At 45.5% G+C, this 19365-nt stretch overlaps 1 protein-coding gene across 7 annotated transcripts in view; it reads right to left on the reverse strand.

Annotated features, from left to right (window-relative positions):
• ARHGEF2 (Rho/Rac guanine nucleotide exchange factor 2) overlaps nucleotides 1-19365 on the reverse strand; it is a 110520-nt gene that overhangs the window by 72775 nt on the left and 18380 nt on the right. For 4 of the 7 annotated variants that reach the window (XM_083417144.1, XM_083417143.1, XM_083417138.1 and 1 more), the window contains 4 exons: nucleotides 15178-15349; nucleotides 14143-14254; nucleotides 11632-11671; nucleotides 7039-7171 (listed from right to left, as the gene is read on the reverse strand). In XM_083417144.1, the coding sequence (XP_083273270.1) occupies nucleotides 7039-7171; nucleotides 11632-11671; nucleotides 14143-14254; nucleotides 15178-15349 (457 nt within the window). Of the gene's footprint in view, nucleotides 1-7038; nucleotides 7172-11631; nucleotides 11672-14142; nucleotides 14255-14681; nucleotides 14788-15177; nucleotides 15350-19365 lie in introns of those variants that run through there. The other 3 variants (XM_083417146.1, XM_083417145.1, XM_083417139.1) reach the window with 2 other exon arrangements.

The following is a 19365-nucleotide window of genomic DNA, read 5'->3' on the forward strand; positions in this document are numbered from 1 at the left end:
GGGGAGAAGGGGCACAAGATTGAGATTAGATCTGGAATCCTGGGCTAAACTACTTCTCTATGAAGAAGGAAAATAATCTTGGCCCAAAGCTGTGGATTCCTAGGCAGGCTTCCCTTTTGTGTGTTTTGAGAAATGAAGGAAATGCTCTGAACTTCAAGGAGGAAGGACGTTGTCATCAAAGACTCTTGAAAAGAGAGGCTCACCACCCCAAAGTGCTTTTATTAATTATTTTTAAAGTGCAGCCTGTAGCTGGTGAACTAAGATATCACAAACCGGATGTTAGAAACTGTTACATTATAATTTTTTTACATTATTTGGGGGCAGCAGCAACCTTGGCATCTTTCAAGTTTTCCCTTCCATTTCCCCCTTGCTAGAAACAGTCAGTTCATGGCTGGGGCTGGTGGGAGTTGTAGTCCAAAACACCTGGAGGGCACCAGGTTGGCGGAGGCTGCTATAGAGAGAGGTAAGGAAGGAGCACATCACGTGTTTAAAGCACATGACACCCCCCTCACCACAAACAAATAATCCTGGTAACTGTAGTTTGCTGGAAATTGTACCTTTGCGGAGGGAAAACTAGTGTTCCCAGGATGGGGGGGGGGCTCATGTGCTTTGAATGTGTGTTGAACATGCTTTAAATGTGTAGTGTGGATCTGGTGGTGACTGGAGTTTTGTGTCTTGTGAAAATATGGGGGCAAAGCAGCTTGGATCCTTATCCTTCCAGGGCCATCCTAAGACATTTCCATGCCGAAGGCCCACTTTGCATACCCTAATGGACATGAGGCACAGCCTTGAGGGAATTTGTCCTGGCATGGGCTCTACTGAAATGAAAGGAAGCTGGTCAGACTATATGTGGAAACATAAGAGCATGGGATCAGGCCCATGGCCCATCTAGCCAAGCATCCTGTTCTCACAATGGCCTACCGGATGCCTGTGGAAAAACCAGCAAGGAGGATCCGAGCACAAGAGTCCTCTCCCCTCCTGTGGCTTCCAGGAACTGGTATTGAGAAGCACTGCTGCTCCAACTGTGGAGGCAGACCATACCATTGCCATCATGCATCCAGTTCTGCATGACCAGAGGAGGTGAGCAGGGTGGGGAGGGAGCTGGGAAGCTAAATCGTCTCTGTGGAATGGTTGAAAGAGTTGGAGAAGAGAAGATGAAGGGGAGACACAGTTCTGGTCACCTCACCTCAAAAAGGATGTAAAAGGTTCCAAAAAGAGCAACCGAAATCATCAAGGGGATGGAGCAACTCCGCTGCGAATAAAGGTTGTAGCATTTGGGATTTTGTAGTTTAGAGAAAAGGCAAGCAAGAGGCAATGTGATGAAGGTTTATAAAAATATGTGTGGCATGGAGAGAGTGGACAGAGAGAAGTTTTTCTCCCTCTCCCCTAACATCAGAACATCAGTGTTAAACTATGGAACTCGCTCCCATGGGAGGCAATGATGGCCGCCAACCTAAAATGGCTTTAAAAGAGGCTTAGACAAATTAATGAAGGCTATAACAGAAGGTATGTTCTACCTCCACTGTTGGAGGCAACAATGGTTCTTAATACCAGTTGCTGGAAACCACAGGCAGGGAGGGGGCTCTGGGGCTTGGGTTCCTCCTTGCTGGTTTCCCCCATGAACCTGTTTTGCCACTGTGAAAACAGGATCCTGGACTATAGATCGGCCAATGGCCTGACCCATCTTACATTGCAATCTTCGAATCATATCTGAAAGGCTGTCATGCAAAAGCAGACTAGTTCTCTGTAGCTCCGCAGGGTGGGATTAGAAACAGTGGGTCAAGAGCGGCTTGGATAATTGCAGGGAAGGAGATTTTGGCCACATTGTAGGAGAAGCTTCCTAAGGGTAGCAGCTGTTCCATACTGGCACAGACTGCTGGGGGGGGGGGTCGCTCTCCTTCGCTGTAGGTACTTAAGCAGAGTCTGGGCAGCCATCTGTCAGGGATGTTGCGGTTGTATCCTGCACTGTGAATCCTGCATTCAGCCAGGATGGGCATGCTAGGCGACCTCCAAGGCCTTCCCAGTGGCTCTCAGAGCATCTCTTGTGCAGCAGCCTTTCTTTCTGGAGGGGCTTTTGCCAGAGAAACATCTCACTGGGCTGTGCTTCCTCAGTCAGATCAGAATCCATTACAGTTATATTAGCCGTAGTGGCTTAGTAGAGCCTCCATATTCAGCAGGAGCCTACCACTAAATACCAGCACCAAGCGACATGTCCAAGATGCAGCCTTCCTGCCCTACTCGTGGGCTGGGAAATAGGGAGGTGGACTTGAGGGGCATTTGTTCCCTTTGCCCCTGGCATTCTTAGACTCTGCTTTGGACACCCACAATCTGCCTCCTCCTATTTGTGCTGTGGTAGAGCCACCTCTAGCCCTGCGCGTCCTAAGCGTGTGAGGAAAGCCCCGCTTTCTCTGGCTCTGCTCCCAAGGAAACAATGGCTGGAAGCTCCTTCCAAACCAAAGAGGCCATGGCTGAAAAAGCCCAGGGTGGTGTCCTTAATCGCTGTGTAAACAAACCCTCGCCTGGCATGAGGCAGGAAAAGGCCACAACTTCCTCTGACCTCACCACCCCAGAGGCTGTTGTACAAGATACAGGGAGTTTTTTGAGGAACTGAGAGAAGCTGAGGAGAAGGCAGTTTTAGGGGCTCAGGGCCTTGGAAGGGCCAGCGCCCCTGGTTCCCAAGGATAAGCTAAATCAAGACTTAGTGTGGATAGGCAAACAGGTGGGGTCTCCTAAAGAGGAGAAGGTGCCTGCTCTGTACCTTCTCTGGTCTTTCTGCTGCTGCACTCAGCCATGGTTTGATGTGTTGTCCAGAACCAGACTTGGGCCCCATCTGCCCTATCTGTTTAAAGGAGTACCATGCCACAGCTTCCCCCATAGCATCCCCAGTTTGTTAAGGGCGCTAAGAGTGGCTAGGAGACACCCACCCAGTACTCCAAATTCCCCTCACAAAGCTCCATTTCCCAGAGTTCCCTGGGAAGAGGGACAGACTGTTAAACACCTCTGGGAATTGTAGCTCTGTGGCGGGGTGGGGTAGAAGTCTCCTAACAACCCTCAGCATCCTTAATAAATCACACTTCTCAGAATTCTTTGGGGGAACCTGTGACTGTTTAAAGTGCCATGGTCCTGCTTTAAATGGATAGTGCAGCTGGGGCCTCACACATGTGTCGAAAGGCATAGATAGCACATGACATTTTGCTGCCTGAGGCAAAAGCAAGACGGCACTTTCCCCTGTTCCACCAGCTTAAACCATTCATGAATGAGACACTGATAGCGGGTGATCTGATAGAGGTACCCTGCTCTTGATGGGGTTACAATCCCTCTGAAGGAGCAGGCACATAGCCCTTTGCTGTCACTTGAAACTCTAGTGGCCTCGGTTGATGAAGTACCTTCCATCAGCTTTGACTGCTGGCCCAGCTGTGCTCCTATCTGGAAAGGGATAGTCTAATGTCTGGTACCTATGCTCTGGTAATGCCTAGGTTGGACTACTGCATTGTGCTATATGTAGGGCTGCCTTTAGGTTTGGAAACTGCAGCTGGTGCAAAATTTTGATGGCAAAAACAAACAGAAGCATGGGCCTAGATCAAGTAAAACAACAGAAATAGTTAACTGACCAATCACATCGGTTCTGCCCCCCACAAAAAGCCCTGCCCCCCCAAAAAAACTTGGCTACACTCATGGAAGGAAAAGGGTTAAGCGGCCTTATCCATTCACCTCCCCATCCCTCAACTACGGCAAGGTGAGGAGCGGGGGTCAAACCTCAGTGGCACAACCTTGGCATTGCATGCAAAAATGTCCTGGGTTCAACCCCTAGTGTCTCAAGGGAGCAGGTGCTGAAAAAGACTATTTTTCTGCCCAAGGCCCCCTCTGGAGAGGCCCTGCAGGTCTGAGTAAATAACACCAGGCTGAGTGGGTGAATGGTCGGACGTGGTGCAAGGCAGCTTCCCTAAAACATGAAGTCTCAAGTGCTGCTTCCAGTTTAGTTTTAAAAGCGGGGAGTAGGAGAGAAGTTATTATGTACTGCTGAGCATATAAGGTGCCTTTTGGCCCTCGGTGATGTAGACTTAGAAGATAGTTGTGGTGGATGAGTAGGGAACCAAATCAAGACTGCAAAACACTTTGCACATTTTCTTTTATAAAATCACTATAGAACTGGCCAAAATGGTAGACTTTGCTCATTTTCAAAGTGGGGAAACAGCACCACCTCTTGAACAGTTTTGCCACTCTCTCACCCGCCCTGAGTCTGGTTAAGTATAAATGTTCAGATCTTAGTCAGTTTGGAGTCACAGTGAGAAAGACTCATTCCTGCTTGTGTATCCTGTGCCTCTGGAGAGTAGCAAAATAGTTGGAATAGGGGGGTTCTCCCCACCTTTTTACGAGGAGCCACCAAGCTGCATCAAAAGCTATAGATTTAGCAGCTGTGCTCCTGCAATGCTTTTTATTGCAATTATAAAATGAGGAAAAGGCTCTCCCAAATATAATCAAATTGACAAAGTGTTAATTGAGATTGTCCATACAGAGATAGGTGATGTAATTAGGCTGATCTATACACACACCAAAGCTAGGAATCACTCAGGGGCCCGAAGGCATGCTCTGGGAGCAGTGGGGAGAAAAGGACACCTCAGAGAACAGCAGGATTTGCAGAATGGTACAGGCTGCAGCAGCGTACATTACACAAGTAATTCCTGTCAAAGCAAACCCAAATACAACTTTTTTTAAAAAGGCCACATACAATTTTTAAATAAAATAGGACGGGCCCCCATCAGTGTTGGCAACCCGCTGATTGACGAAGGCACACCTGTTTAGGAAAGCAATACCCTGGACATGAACTTCTGGTTTTATTATTCTAACTATTTTAATTGCGATGCTTTATAATTTTTTGTTTTATTGTGCATTGTAATTAAGGATTTTACAGTGCATTTTAATTAAAGATTGATTCTATAGTTGTAAACTGCTTAGAAGCCTTTTTTATTATTGTTGCATTTATATTCCACCTTTATCTCCAAGGAGCTCAAGGAGGCATGTCCATAGTTCTCCATCTCCCCATTTTATCCTTGCAGCAACTCTGTGAGGTAGGTTAGGTGAGTGACTGCCCCAGAGTCACCTGTAGAGCTTCCTGGTTTGGTGGGGGCTTAGGTCTTCGTCTTGCCCAGGTCCTACTCCAACACTCTAACCACTACACCACACTGGCTCTCAAATTTTGACATACAAGTGGCATATAAATTAATTATTATTAACTATAATAATAAATTAATGGTTATAAATGTAATTATTATGATTAATAATAACAACAATCACTGCGAACAAGGGCTCACATTGCGCCAGAGCCTAAACTTTGGGAGCGTGAGACAGCAGGTACAGAGTGCTGTTCTCCCAGTTCAAAGGTAATCAAAGCCCAACACACAGACTGCTGCTGGCCAAGGAGGGAGGAAGGAGTCAGCAGGTTTTCCCACCCCTTTGTTTCTGCTGCACCAGCTCCAAGATCAGGCCCCTCAAGGAACCTGAAGCCTGCAGCAGTAGTTTCTGTATTTTTACACTAGTGAGTGGCCTGCCAGTGCTAAACCCCCAGCAGGGGCTCTGCCATATCCTAATTTCCTCCAAAGGCAGGGACCAGGGGTTAGGATTGCACTGGTAATCCCAAATAGGAGGCGGGGGTGGGGATCAGTAGGATCTGCTTTAAGTGCTAGCACGGAAACAAAGTTGAAAAGTCCAACATAAAAATACCCAGAATAAAGGAGAAAGACACTAGCACTCCCCCCTCCCGTAAGAATCTATAAGCATCAACACATTTAAATTAATACATGAAATCAAATTGAGAGGCTACCTTGGACGTTTAGTAGACCCAAAGTGAGATGAAAATGGGTGGGCGGGTGGGACGGACACAGACAGACAGACAGACAGACAGACAGACAGACAGACACACACACACACACACACACACACATTACTGGGCAAGTAATGCACAATTTCACAGGGGTGTTCAAATACATGTTATCCAATTGTTATGGAGTATCAAAAGCACACTTTCAGAGCCCAAATAGCTGTTTCTTTTTTTAAAGAGCTAAGCAATATAAAAAGCAGCCAACATGTGATGGGGAGACTTGTAGGGCATGTGTCAGCTTGGGGAGGAGTGGGGACTTTTCCATTCTGAAAACAATGCTGGAGAGTGAAAACCACCCCCCCTCAACACTGTGGCTCACACACACATCCCAGGCTACTATTGCTTGAAAAAACAAAGTAGGGCTTTCTTGGGGGGGGGGGGGGAAGGCACATCTAGTTTGGCCCTAAGGCATAGTGTTTTAAGAAGCAAATTACCAATGCCTGAAGTTAACAGATGGGTTTAAGGAACTGCAAAGATGAAGAAGTTAACAAGACAAAGAGAAAATGAGATCTCAATGTAAAACAACCCAAAATCTTACATTGGACAGCTGGTCCCATTAACTCTGGAATATAGCTATAATGGAGAAAACTACGCATAATATGAGATTTCAACAAGGACTAGAAGCTCCAGACACTTTTTATATGGTTTGACATTCTGGTGTTATGCATACAATGGAACCATCATTTTCAAGGCAACCCTTCTGCAAGCCTGGCAAATCTGGAACTATACTTGATAATTAGATAATGCTGATATTGTTTACTTGGATTTTGTTATTTTAACTCACGTGCAACTGTACTCATTTTACATGCTTATTTTATAGTTTGCTTTTCCTCTTTTGATTTTCATCTGTTATAACAGTTTTCTTTGTTTTATATACACTATAAAATGAAATAAGAAACATTCACCAAACGAAAGAAAGAAAATGAGATGCTGAGAAAACCTGTGAGCACTTCTTTGTTCAGGGGTTTTTTTGGGGGGGGTGGCGGGAAACCTGCACTAGGAAACTGATTGAAAACAATTAATTTTCTTTACTGTAGGCATTAAGCTGTTAAACAGGAGAGATTTGGAGGCCGTGTACAAATCGATGCTTATACAGGATCAGTTTCGCATGGATGCAAGACACGGCAATGAAATCAAACTGTAAACTTCCAAGGCCCTACCTTTGACTTCCCAGTCATCTTCTTTAAGAAGCTGAGGGTTCGCCCCAGGGTGGTCCCCTCCCTCTGCGGGTGCACCTGGTCTTCGGCCTCCACCGTGGTGGCGTCCAGCCGCCCGCAGCTCCCAGCGCCAAAGCTGAAAGCATGGAAAAAGTGAGAAAGGAGGAAGGTAGCAAAACAAGCACACACTCACTCACTCACTGGTACCCAAGCCAAACAATCCCCCTTTTTGTTGTTATTGTTTCTAGGCCAGGAAGTAGGGAGGGGCCGGCTCCCTTGGCGGCCCCCAGTGACCTCAGAGGGTGGCTGCTCCTATTCCCGGCTGGGGAGAGGCAGCACAGAAGCATCACTGTTTGCTTAAGCTCCACTAGCAGCGAGCAGAAAAGAGGCAGGCTGCACATCATCACCTGGGCCATGAGCAGAGATTTCAGTGCCCCAGAACCTCTCACAGGCAGAGAGGCTCCCCCTCTGTGCCCATCTTGGGGTCTCTCCTGAAAAGGACTTCCATTAGTGCAGGAATCGACTGCCACGGATCTTTCACTGCTACTCTCATATTTGAGCTCATCACTCAAATCATTAAAAAAAAAACAGTTTAAAGCCTTGGTGCTTCCCTTTAAAGCCCTAAGCGGCTTGGCATCCAAATTCCTGAAAGCACACCCTTCTGCCCATTCCAGCTTGCTGACAGCCTCAGATCTTCTGCTGAGATCCTGATCCAAGTGCCTTCCTTACTGGAAGCGCAGGATGCAAATCCCAAAGAAGAGGTCTGGAATAGCATCCCTCAAGAGGCAATCCTGGTGCCGACTTAATGATGTTTTCAGCACTGGGTTAATACATTTTAATTTACATCTTAATTCCCGTAATCCTTCACTCTGCTTTGTAATTCTTACCTGCTGTCTTTTACTGCAGATGCTCAGGTGAGTTTCTTATTGTATTGTATTAGGTTAGTTATCTATATCTGTTTTGATTAAACCGATTAAAGAGCCAGAATGTTTTTGCGGTTAGAGTGTTGAACTACTAGGACCTGGGAGAGATCAGGGTTCAAATTCCTGCTCAGCTGTGAAGTTCATTAGTTGTGACTTTGAGCTCAGTCACTGCCTCTCAGCCTAACCTACCTCACAGGATTGTTATTGGGATTATATGAGGAGGGGGAGAACAATATACATCACCTTGAACTCCTTGGAGAAAAGATGGGATATAAATGCAAAACAACAACAACAGCCTGTCTCAAAAGTCAAAGCGGGGGTAACATATACAGTAATAATCTTATTATTATTTGTCTCTTATGAAAAAAAACAATATCTCCACCCCCTTTATATATTCTGGGGGAAAGTATTACTGAACTTTATTTATTTAGCACATTTGTACCCCACCCTTCAGCCAAAAGGGCTCCGACAGCAGCTCACATGCAATCCCTACCTGCAGGCTTACAATCTAAAAAATGTGGCATGTAAGGAAAAGGGACGGGGAGGGAAGAGGAAAATCAAAACCAAAACTCAGGCACCAGTTTCTGAACAGCTGTTCCTATAGTGCCCAGCTGGCACAGTTCAGGGGCAGGAGGTGCCTGGTGGAGCTGCCACAGCAGTGCTGATAGAGCAAACTCTGCTTCCTAGCTCTCCCACTGCTGGAAAGGCAAGACACAGCTCCTAAAGAAGGCAGCCCATGGAATAGCAGAAGTCCTACCAGATGAGTTCTGGTAATGAAGATGGGAATACGAATTGGCAGGGGCAGCGATGGGGAAGAACAGACACATTCTCAAATACTGGGGTGGGGGGTGGGGGAGACAGTAATCTGAATTTACAGAGAGGATGGTGGTGGTAATGTGTGATTGAGAATGCTGGGATTTCTATGGGACCTGACCTCTCCTCCATCTCTTGTCTTTGACTTCCTCAGCATAAGTTAAGCCCTCTGCGCCAGAAGGTATTTTCAATGTGTATGTTTTGTTTGATTTAAGAATTTATAAACTGCTTTATATAGACTAAGCAGTCAACAAGAATGTATAAAACCAAACAACCAACCAAATAATAAAACAAAATCACGAAGCTTTAATAAAAACTCTTCCTGTGAATTGGCTGCAACAGCAATTCAGCCGGGGGAAGGCCTGAGTTAGGTGCTGCTTCTTTTTTAATTGTTTTATTTAACCCAATGTTGACATGCTCCATAGCCAAATGTTAAAATTTATGGGGCAAGCAAGTTTGCTTATTGGGGTGAAAACTCCACTTTGGATCTTGTCATTCTCTAAGCTGCATAAGAAACAACACATGGTCAAGAGTTGTCTGTGGTACAATTTTCTCATGTTCAGTGCCTGTCTCTTTTTTAAGTTGTCCCCCTTTTACAATTCTGCCTACGCCTCAGGAGGTGTGTCAGAAAGCTCTCCCCCCCCCCCGGGAGGGGCAGATTAATCAATTTCAATTACTTTCTGCTTCTCATTTTCCCAATCTTAAATGCAGTTCTCCACATTTCCAGTTTGTATTTAAAAAGTCCTCAGGAAAACCCATCACAATTTTACTATGGTTTCTCCTAATATACACATTTTTGTATGCAACTTTGCCAAATAGACACATTTAGCAAAGCAATTTTCCTAATGCATTGAAAACGGGGGTGGGGAAGTTATTTTTGCTCTCAAGACCATATCCTTATCAGGACTGGCTTTGCAGGCCAAATTTGACAGGCCACTGACCTGTCAATCATGTGATACTGTTATGATGTCACACGATTGCCGGGCAGGTGAAGCTGCCAGCACCCTCCTGTCAAAATTCTTCATGCAGCTTTGCAGGTCTTCCCACACTTCCCCCTTAAACCCAGTACTGGGGGTTTAAAAGAAGAACACAGGGAGACTTGCAAAGGCAACCACTATAGAGCAGTCTGTCTTAAAGCTGTAACAGGTCTTTTGAAGTAGCCTCCATCCTGTTCTTCTAAGGGGGAGGTTGCTTCAAAGTGTGTACAGTATTTGCCAAGCACTTTAAGACAGGATCGACTGCCTGTGCTCCTTTCTCTCTCTCTTCCACTTAACTCTAGAGAAAAAGGTGTTTTTGCAAGCAAAGGCAAGGAGGGGTGGGTGTGTCTCCCGTGCTCTGGTTTGCTTGCAAAATGCTCCCTTTAAGATTAGAGCAAGATGCAGACTTAGAAGGGAAGAGGGAAGAGGAAAGAGACTGGCAGTGACTTCTGTGAGTCTCCTTGTCCTTTTAAGTCCCTAATCTTACAGTGATCTCTAATCTCCATTCACCAGCAGATGAGCAGAGATTAAATCCTACTGCTAGGCCTTGGGATCCAATGCAAGGTTAAATCCTGCCCTCCTGCCCATCAGCTGATGTCACCAGTGACATCAGCTGATGGGAGTGGTTTGGGGAAAACAGCCTGATGGGCCAAAATGGACCCTCTGGAGGTCCAAGATAGGTCCATTTGCCATAAATTCTCCACCACCAATTTAAAAAGTTTTTTAAAACATTTAATATCTTTAAAAACTCAATGTGGTATACAGTACACTGTGTACAATGGAAAATCAATTTGCATTAAGACAAAAATATACCCTAAAAGAAATAAAACAGTTATTTATCTATTTAGTGCCCTTCTATCCCATATTTTAATTTTATTTATTTATTGAATTTATATATCGCCCTATACCCGGAGGTCTCAGGGTGGCTCACAGAACATATTTTTCTCCAAGGAGCTCAAGATGGCATATATGGTTCTCCCCCTCATTTAATCTTCACAGCAACCCTGCAAGGTACGTTAAGGCTGAGAGGAGTGACAGTCCCATGGCCACATAGTGAGCTTCATAGCCAAGTGGGGATTTGAACCCTCATCTCTCAGGTCCTAGTCCAACACTCCAACCACCATGCTATACTGGCTCTTAACTGGCTCAGCAACTAGATTTTGTAGTCGGGGTGGCAATTATTTTCCTTTTCACCCAAGGTCACATTGAGCTACATGGCTGAGGGGATTTGAACCCTGGTTTCTTCCAGGTCCTAGCCCGGCACTCTAACCACTGCACCACACTGTTTTATTTTATAAAACAGATTGGGGGGGATTCTTACACATAGGTCAGGGTCCGAGCATGCATTTTTGTACATGATTTTCACTAGCATGCACGTTTATATGCAGGTTTTACCCCAGTATATGCATTTTTTGTAATGACTTGGCTGGAGAACTACACTGCAAAATTCAGAGAAGTGTAGGTTTCAAAGGAGGGCTGCATCTCTAGCTCTCCATGTCAACCCTAAAGCACTTGGCCTACGCATATCCCTGGTTGCTTTCTTTTTTGTATCCTCCCCACCCCACTGCCTGCAGACCTCTAAAAATAAAACTGGTACCAGTGATCCCTAGAGGGTAGGGGAGAAGGAGGTTTTCCTGGAGCATCAAGGGACCGTCAGCGGGGAAGATTTAACATTAGTCATAATTAAGCAGCTACAATTCTCCCCTTTAAAGTTAGACCTGTTATGGAAAAGTTGGATTACACATCTGAGCAGTGCAAAGAGATATCAGCCAAACAATGCTGCCATTCCCCTTGAGACCAAGGACTCCCAGGTCAGGAGCTGAGCTACGAGCTCAAATCCCACCACCCTCAGTCATATCTGAAGGGCAAGAAGTGTGACTCACCCATTGGACAGGCTCACAGTGTCACCATAAAGGGAGATCCCTGGCAAGGGAAGGGAGAAGAGACATATTTTATCTACTTGAATGACAAGGTATATATATCACCTTTCTACTTCAGAAAGTCCTCATGTGTTACCTGCTTTAAAATCACAACAGTGAAATATCAACAATGAAAACCATGGAAACAAAACTGACAGCGACAAGGAGGGTGAATCCAGATAGGGGCAGATCTTAATGCTGGAAATGGGTTATTGAGATATCATAGAATCAGAATTGTAAAGGTCAAGCCCCAGAAACGCAAGAATATGCAATTGTCCCTTATGGGGATCAAACCTGCAACCTTGGCATAATCATTGCACAGGGCTTGTTTGCAACAAGTCCCCCCCCCCCCTTATACAAATATTGAGGCACATGGTCACCCAGAGCTACCAGTATATGCAAATGTCTGCCTCATTTAAGACTATAGAACCTTTATTCTTTATAATAATGGAACTCACAGGTGGATAATACTTTTATTTTTACATGTCTTTATTATTTTTGTATTATTATTTATTATTTGTAAAAGGAATATTTTATTTACCCATTTGGAGCTGTGTTGTATTTTTATACTTTTGACCTTCTGGTCAGTCATACTTTACAGTTTATATTTTTGATTCTTTGTTTCTTCTCTTTTTCTTATGTTTGCACATTCTGTTGCTGTTAATAATAAATTAATACTTTAAATAAGTTTTTTTGAACATTGGATTTTCATACAAAAGATAAATCCAGATTTTTAGGGAGTGGGGATATGGACTAGCATTTTGATGCCAATAATGGTGCCTGGGGGCTGCAAAAAACACACACACACACAAAACTTGCAAGCATGAGCAGCCCCCATCATACAATAAACCTCCATCTGGAAGCCCCACAACTAAAGCAGCAGCATAAGCAGAGCAAAACTGCAGAAGTTAATTACTGGTTAAAACCCCAACAGTACAGAACAGGGAACAACAACAAGGACATCTCCCTGGAGAGGGAATTTCAGAGGTGGAGTGGAATTGCAGAGAGCGCCCCCTCTCCAGCCACAACCCCACCTGACTTTCAAAGGCAGCTGGCAGCTGGATGAAGACCTCATCTCAGAAGAGAGTCTTAACGGGAGGGAAGGCTTCACCTGAGAGAGCAGGTGGTCCTTCAGACACCACCTGCTCTTGGTCTGTTTTGGCGTTTGAACATGCAAGAACCCCACAGAGGGAGCAACGAGGAGCGGCTAGACGCTAGAGGCTCAGTGGTAGAACATCCACTCTGCATGCCTAGGGCTGAACCCAGGCTCCAGAAAATCCTACTTTTTAAAAACACAGTGGAACAACTGTGCAATTTCCCCAGGTGTAATGACCTATTGTGCAGCTATTCAACAGCCTGGCTAGCCAGTTATGGCCTATATAGATTGCTCCAGCCATTTTCCTCTCTCCTCTCTAGGAATCATCACTTAACCCAGTGCTTCCCAAATGTTTTCGGGCCACCACACCCATGGTTCCCTAACCTCACCTCCAGTGCCCCTTGCCCTGTAAAAACATTGTTCAGAATAGCAGTTTGCACAACCCACTATGGAAGATAATAACACAAAAGAATTCTAAACACTAACAATTAATTGCACATTCGTTCAAAGTCTAGTTAAAACTACAGTGGTGCCTCGCAAGACGAAAAGAATCCGTTCCGCGAGTCTCTTCGTCTAGCGGTTTTTTCGTCTTGCAAAGCAACCCTATTAGCGGATTAGCGCTATTAGCGGTTTAGCGGCTATTAGTGGCTATTAAAGGCTTAAGGGATTAGCGGATTAGCTGCTAAAAGGCTATTAGCAGCTTAGTGCCTTAGAAAAAGGGGGTGGGGAGCGAAAAAAAATCGCAAGAATCACAAGACATTTTCGTCTTGCGAAGCAAGCCCATAGAGAAATTCGTCCTGCAAAGCGCATTGAAAAACGGAAAACCCTTTCGTCTAGCGGGTTTTCCGTCTTGTGAGGCATTCGTCTTGCGGGGCACCACTGTATTCAGTTTAATTAATTCAACAAAACTGATGAATTTGATCCAACGATACCAGCTTTTCAAAATCTGATGTCATTTACACCACCAGCACCTCACTCAGGAAATTCCACTACCCCCCTCAGGTAGCACTACCACCCACATTGGGAATCACTAAAAGAGAATCACTTCTCTTTTCACATAGCATACCCTCTATATTGTTTTCTTCCCTGTGCCCCCCCCCCCAAACTGCACTTGGGGTGGCTAATCATGATCAGGAGTACTGTGAGAGCAAAAGCCAGCATTTAACCCCCCCTCCCCCAAGCCTAGTGAAAATCACCCTCCCTTTCCCCTCACAAACATATGGGGCTGGGGAAAGTGCGCCAGCCTGGCTACAGAATGTTATTTGGATTCCAGAGGTCTGGAACCAGAGTTTCAATTCCACTTCCAGGATAGCAGTGATTGGGTGCTGCTTAATGGTCCACACCTAGAAATGCCCCACCCCACAAATCTCCACACTCACCATCTGCTTCTGCCGGGTAGCTGTCGATGCCACTCATGGAAACAGATTTGGACAGAGAGCTACCATTGGAGTTCTGGGATGCATGATATGCTTGCATCCTCTTGGAATGTTCCTGAAAATGAGAGCGGGCTATTAATGTCACAAACACCACCAGAAGCCCTGGGCAAAGGATTCCTCACTTCAGCAGCAGGAGGGCATAGAAATCTGGGACACATACACTCTACCGATCTAAAGCCCAGCTTACTGCTTCTCTAGCTTTCAGTAAACTAAAAGCTACCCACTTCTTCATTATTATTTCAGAAGTCACCCATGGCCGGTCCTTAATGAAACTTGGCTGAAACTAAGTTTTGATACAGGCTGAAGTGAGGGGAAGATAAAACCACATTCTTAATATGACGTTCTACCGTTTTTAGCAACCATTATGACAACAAAGGAGAATATGTAAGAGCTTATTTTCAGTCACTAAACCTGCTTGAAATGCCATGGGATCCCCTAAAGCATCTGAAACTGGATATTCATTCTTTCATTGACATGGATACCTGTGAGCTAAATGGGTCCAGAGGGCCTCTCTCTCCACACAGGTGTATCAAGAGAGGCTCCAACCTCCTCCACCAGCTCCTAGGGCCCCAGCCAACAGCCAGAGCAGTTGGAAATTCTGTTCCAACTGCCAGCTGCCCAGGGACTGCAACAGCCAAAGGGGAGGGTCACTCTGGCCTCTAACCTTGGCTGGAGGAGCAAGAGCCACTGAGCCACTGCACTGCCTCCATCCATGCTAGGGAAAATCAACCTGGCCCTGAAGGGGAGATGCAAGTGACTGTCAACATCTTGCTGCCTCATTCTAGCATAATCAAATCAATCCCTCCTGTAACTTCCTTCTGTCTAATGTGACCCTTTTGTTTCTTATCCTTTTTCATCTGTAAGCCAGGCGTCTACGTACAGCGTCTTCCACCAACATTTTGCACCCTAAATTTTAACAAAATGACCTTTTGGGGGGTCTGGAAAGTGGGAATAAAAAATCTAAACATACATCCATACCTGAGAGAATTCCTGGTCATCCTCCTCTTCATCCTGAGAGAGCATGGACTCCGTCTCATCGTTGCTACGGATAATAGGGGCTCGGCGGGGGTCCCTTTGGCTCTGAGGATGTCCGTCCAGTTGCTCGGTGGAGGAGTCAACTTCCTCGTGGGCTAGTCCTTTCATACTCATGCTGAAAAGGAAGCCAATCAGACAGTCAAGAGCTTAAATGTGATTCCATGTTGAGCTACTCACATCCAGTTATAAAGGACCTTTCCACTGCAGACTCAAATCTGAGCATTTTTCAAAAGTGCACAGATATAGCAGGGTGCAACTGTTAAAATAGTGGTTGCACCAAGTTCATATTCACAGCCTGATATCAGTTTCCCAACTTGCTATGCACTCATGTGCGGGCCAGCTAGCCAAACCAGTGTGGCATAGAGGATAGTGTGCTAGGCCAAGACCTTGGAGGCCAAACAGCTGCGAGAACCGTGGCCTCCAAGGTCTTGGCCCAGCACACTAACTTCTATGCCACACTGGTTTGGCTGGCTGGCCTGCACACGAGTGCATGGCCATACTCACTATACTCACCAGAGCTTGCTGGACTTGACATCCATCAGAAACCCAGCAAATCCCTTCTGTGTGTAATGAGATTTTTGTCTCTCTCCCACCACCACCTTCCCAAAGCTCTTGAGAAGCTGCTTCTGACTTGTAGAGGCACACTTCCTTCTCTAGAGCTCCCCACCGCTGAAAACATTTGCAGAAGTGGGGAGAGTTTCAGTCTTTCCAAGCAACTCTTTTTGCAGAGAAAGCGAAGACAAGGGGGGTGGCGCTGGAAATCCCAAGTGGGTTTGTCCTCAAGTCAGAGGCAGAGGAGCCATACTTTAATATATGCTATTTAATTCTATTATTATTATTATTACAACAATTTATTATATGCCCTTCACCCTAAGGTCCCAGGGTGGGCTACAACAATTAAACCACAATATTAAAAACAGTTTTAAGCAACTTACGAACACAGAAACAAGGTGGGCCCTAAAACATACATTTCAAGGGTCAAAGGTCAGGGTAAAGATCCGCTAAACCTGGCGCCAAAGACGGTAGGGAAGAAGGTTGTATTTCAAGTTTTGGGGGGATCTGAATTGTTTAGGGTTTTGAACACTACGGTGAGCACCTTTAATTGGGCCTGGAAGCGAACAAGCAGCTGTTTCAAAACACAGGTGTTAAAGGGAACCCCAGCCAGAAATCTGACTGCAGCATTTTGTCAGACGTCAAGGTTCAATAGTTAAAAAGGCATGATAAAGTTAATTTTAAAAATTGCCTTATACAGAGTCAGACAAATTGGCCCATCTCGGTACTGCTTACATTGAATGGCAGTGGTTCTCTAGAGTTTTCAGGCAGGGGGCATTCCTAGCCCTACTTGGGGAAGCCAGGGATTGAACCAATGTCTTCAAATCTCCCTGCAAACAAATTAGGATGCTCAATGAACAGGTTGTCTGGAATAGACCGTAGCAAGAAAACGCCTTGCTGCCAGCAGGGGGCAACCCAAGACTGGTTTGGATGGGACCATCCAACCAAGCTGAGTTTGCGAAGATCCCCACTCCACGCCACAGAGTTCAGGTGCTTCCAGGTGCAAGTTTACAGTCAAGGGTTGGAATAGCAGTGAAAATGGTAGCTGGAAAAATGGGTACATGTACAAATTCCATACACAGAGTGGGGCTGGGGGGAGCAGACCTGAGACAGCACCCCTGTGTGGAAGCAGCCAACTCACACAGCACATAAATTCTGGGGGATTTGCTGCCACAAGGTGCAGTGATGGCTGCAAACTCAGACAACTTTAACAGGAGGTCAGACAAATTCATATAGAATTCAGAAGGGTATCAATGGCTACCAGTCACAATGGCAATGCTTCTTTTACTTATTTATTGCATTTATATCCTACCTTTTCCCTCCATGCAGCTGAAAGTGGGTCTCCCCCTCCTCCTTTAATCCCCACAACAATCTTGCAAGGTAGGTTAAGCCAAAAGGCGGTGACTGCCTCAAGGCCACCCTGTGAGCTTCATTGCCTGGTGGAAATTTGAATCCTGGTCTCTCCTAGGTCCATGTCCAACCCTCTAACCACTGCACCACACTGGCTCAATCTTTTACCTCTTCTATCCGATGTGGCCAGCCAGGGTCAGAAGCAAAAGTGGGCAGAGCAATAGATGTGTACAGTAGGGTACATTCTATTTAACGTTTCTGTACACACACCTCTCTATGCAGGCAAGCAAGAGGCATTAACACAGTTCAAGGACACATTCCAGCCAGGTAAGAGCACTTGATATAGGTGAGCAGCAGAGCCGGTGAGTGGCCATGCCCAAAGGCAGGACCCAGAGAGGCCTGGAGGGCTCTATTTGGATACACACCCACCCACCCTGAGCCTAAGATCTCACATGCTTGCTTTATGATGCTGGGTCCCAAGAGCTTCCAAATTTTACAATAATTCGGACCATTTTCTTCACATTTCCTAGCTAGCTGAAGAAGTGAACTATTCTGAGCACCTGCAGAGAGCTAGGCCCTCATCACTGCAGGCTGTACAATTAAATTGGATTTGGTGTTCTTTTGCAACAAACCCATCCTCCACCCCCGGAAAGCAACCTGGAGGTTTTCATAGGGAGAAAAGTCACAGGAAAATGCACCAGACAGACAGTGTGAAATAACAATTGCTTGACGCAACATCTTATACCCTTCCCCACAAATGAAAATGAATACAGTGGTTCCATAGTTTACAAACTTAATCCGTTCCGGAAGTCCGTTCTTAAACCAAAGACATGCTTTCCCACAGCAGCGGGGAACTCAATTTACAAATGGAACACACTCAACAGGAAGCAAAACATGTTCTGCTTCCAAGGCAAAGTTCACAAACCAAAACACCTACTTCCGGGTTTGCAGCATTCTGAATCCAAGTTGTTCATAAACTAAGCTGTTCTTAAACCAAGGTACCACTGTACTCAATAAGCAGCCCAATGTTCCCTAACCATCACCCCGCAAACAAATCTGGATGAATGCCAAGAAAGCAGCCTTTCTGTGGTCTGGATGACGGTTTTGTGTGGACACCCCACAACCATTCTATATTAAATGGTTTGTGTAGGAGCAGCCACAGGGTGCTCCCAGGTGACCTGTTTATTAAGAATTCAATCCTGATTTTTTTTTGATTTTTTTTTTTTTTGCAGGGAGGTTAGATGACAAAGAAAGTGTTATTCCATATTTTCTATTGCATTTGCTCAATACTTATTTTCTCATCACTCATTACTGCAAAAAGTTTGATCACGGGGGCAAGCAAATTTGTTGGAATGTGATTGAATGCCTACCTGAAGTTAGTCTGTATTTGTGAGCTTCTACTAAAATACATGAGCACAAGAACTGAGGTGCATCATATTTCCCACTAAGATATTTAACAGAGTGTCTGAAAGCTGAAAAACAACGGTGCTTGTAACAAGACAAAAAGGGAGACAGGGATTTTCCAGAAACCTGGATCAGAAAATAGGAGCTGTACTAAGTAAAGAGTGGCAGTTGAAGTAAGTGTGTGTGTGTGTGTGTGTGTGTGTGTGAGAGAGAGAGAGAGAGAGAGAGAGAGAGAGAGAGAGAGAGAGAGAGAGAATAGAGCACTTCCAGGTGTGGGTTTATTGTGAGATGGGTGCTCCTCACTCAGGCAATGATTGATTGATTGATTGATTGATTGGCCTGCATAGCCCACCTTTTTCTCCTAGGAGCTCAAGGTGGTGTACAGAGTTCTTTCCCTCTTCATTTAATCCCTACAACAATCCTATGAGGTAGGTTAGGTTGAGAGGCAGGGACTGGCCCATGGTCACCCAGGCAACTTCACATGGCCGAGTGGGGATTTGAACCCTGGTCTCCCAGCTCCTACTCTGATACTCGAACCACCAGCTCTCAACATCCACAGGACCTCATTAGTATCAAAACACCATCTTGTATTTCTACCCCACCCCGAATTTATTCCAGATCTACCCTTTCAGTTACAAAAAACCCCACCCTGTGTTGCCCACAATGCATTTGCAATTTCTGCTGCCTTCTGGAGCAACCAGTAGAAGCCTGGGATATGCTCAGCCCTGCTTAAAGACCGCCTTTTCCTGAGTGAGGTCAGCTTCTGGCTTGAACAAGCACCTGACACAGTTTTCCACTCAGGGTCAAGCCCTAGCACCACCCTTG

The sequence above is a fragment of the Podarcis tiliguerta genome, assembly GCF_965153285.1.
Source record: "Podarcis tiliguerta genome assembly, chromosome: 16".
NCBI lineage: Eukaryota > Metazoa > Chordata > Lepidosauria > Squamata > Lacertidae > Podarcis > Podarcis tiliguerta.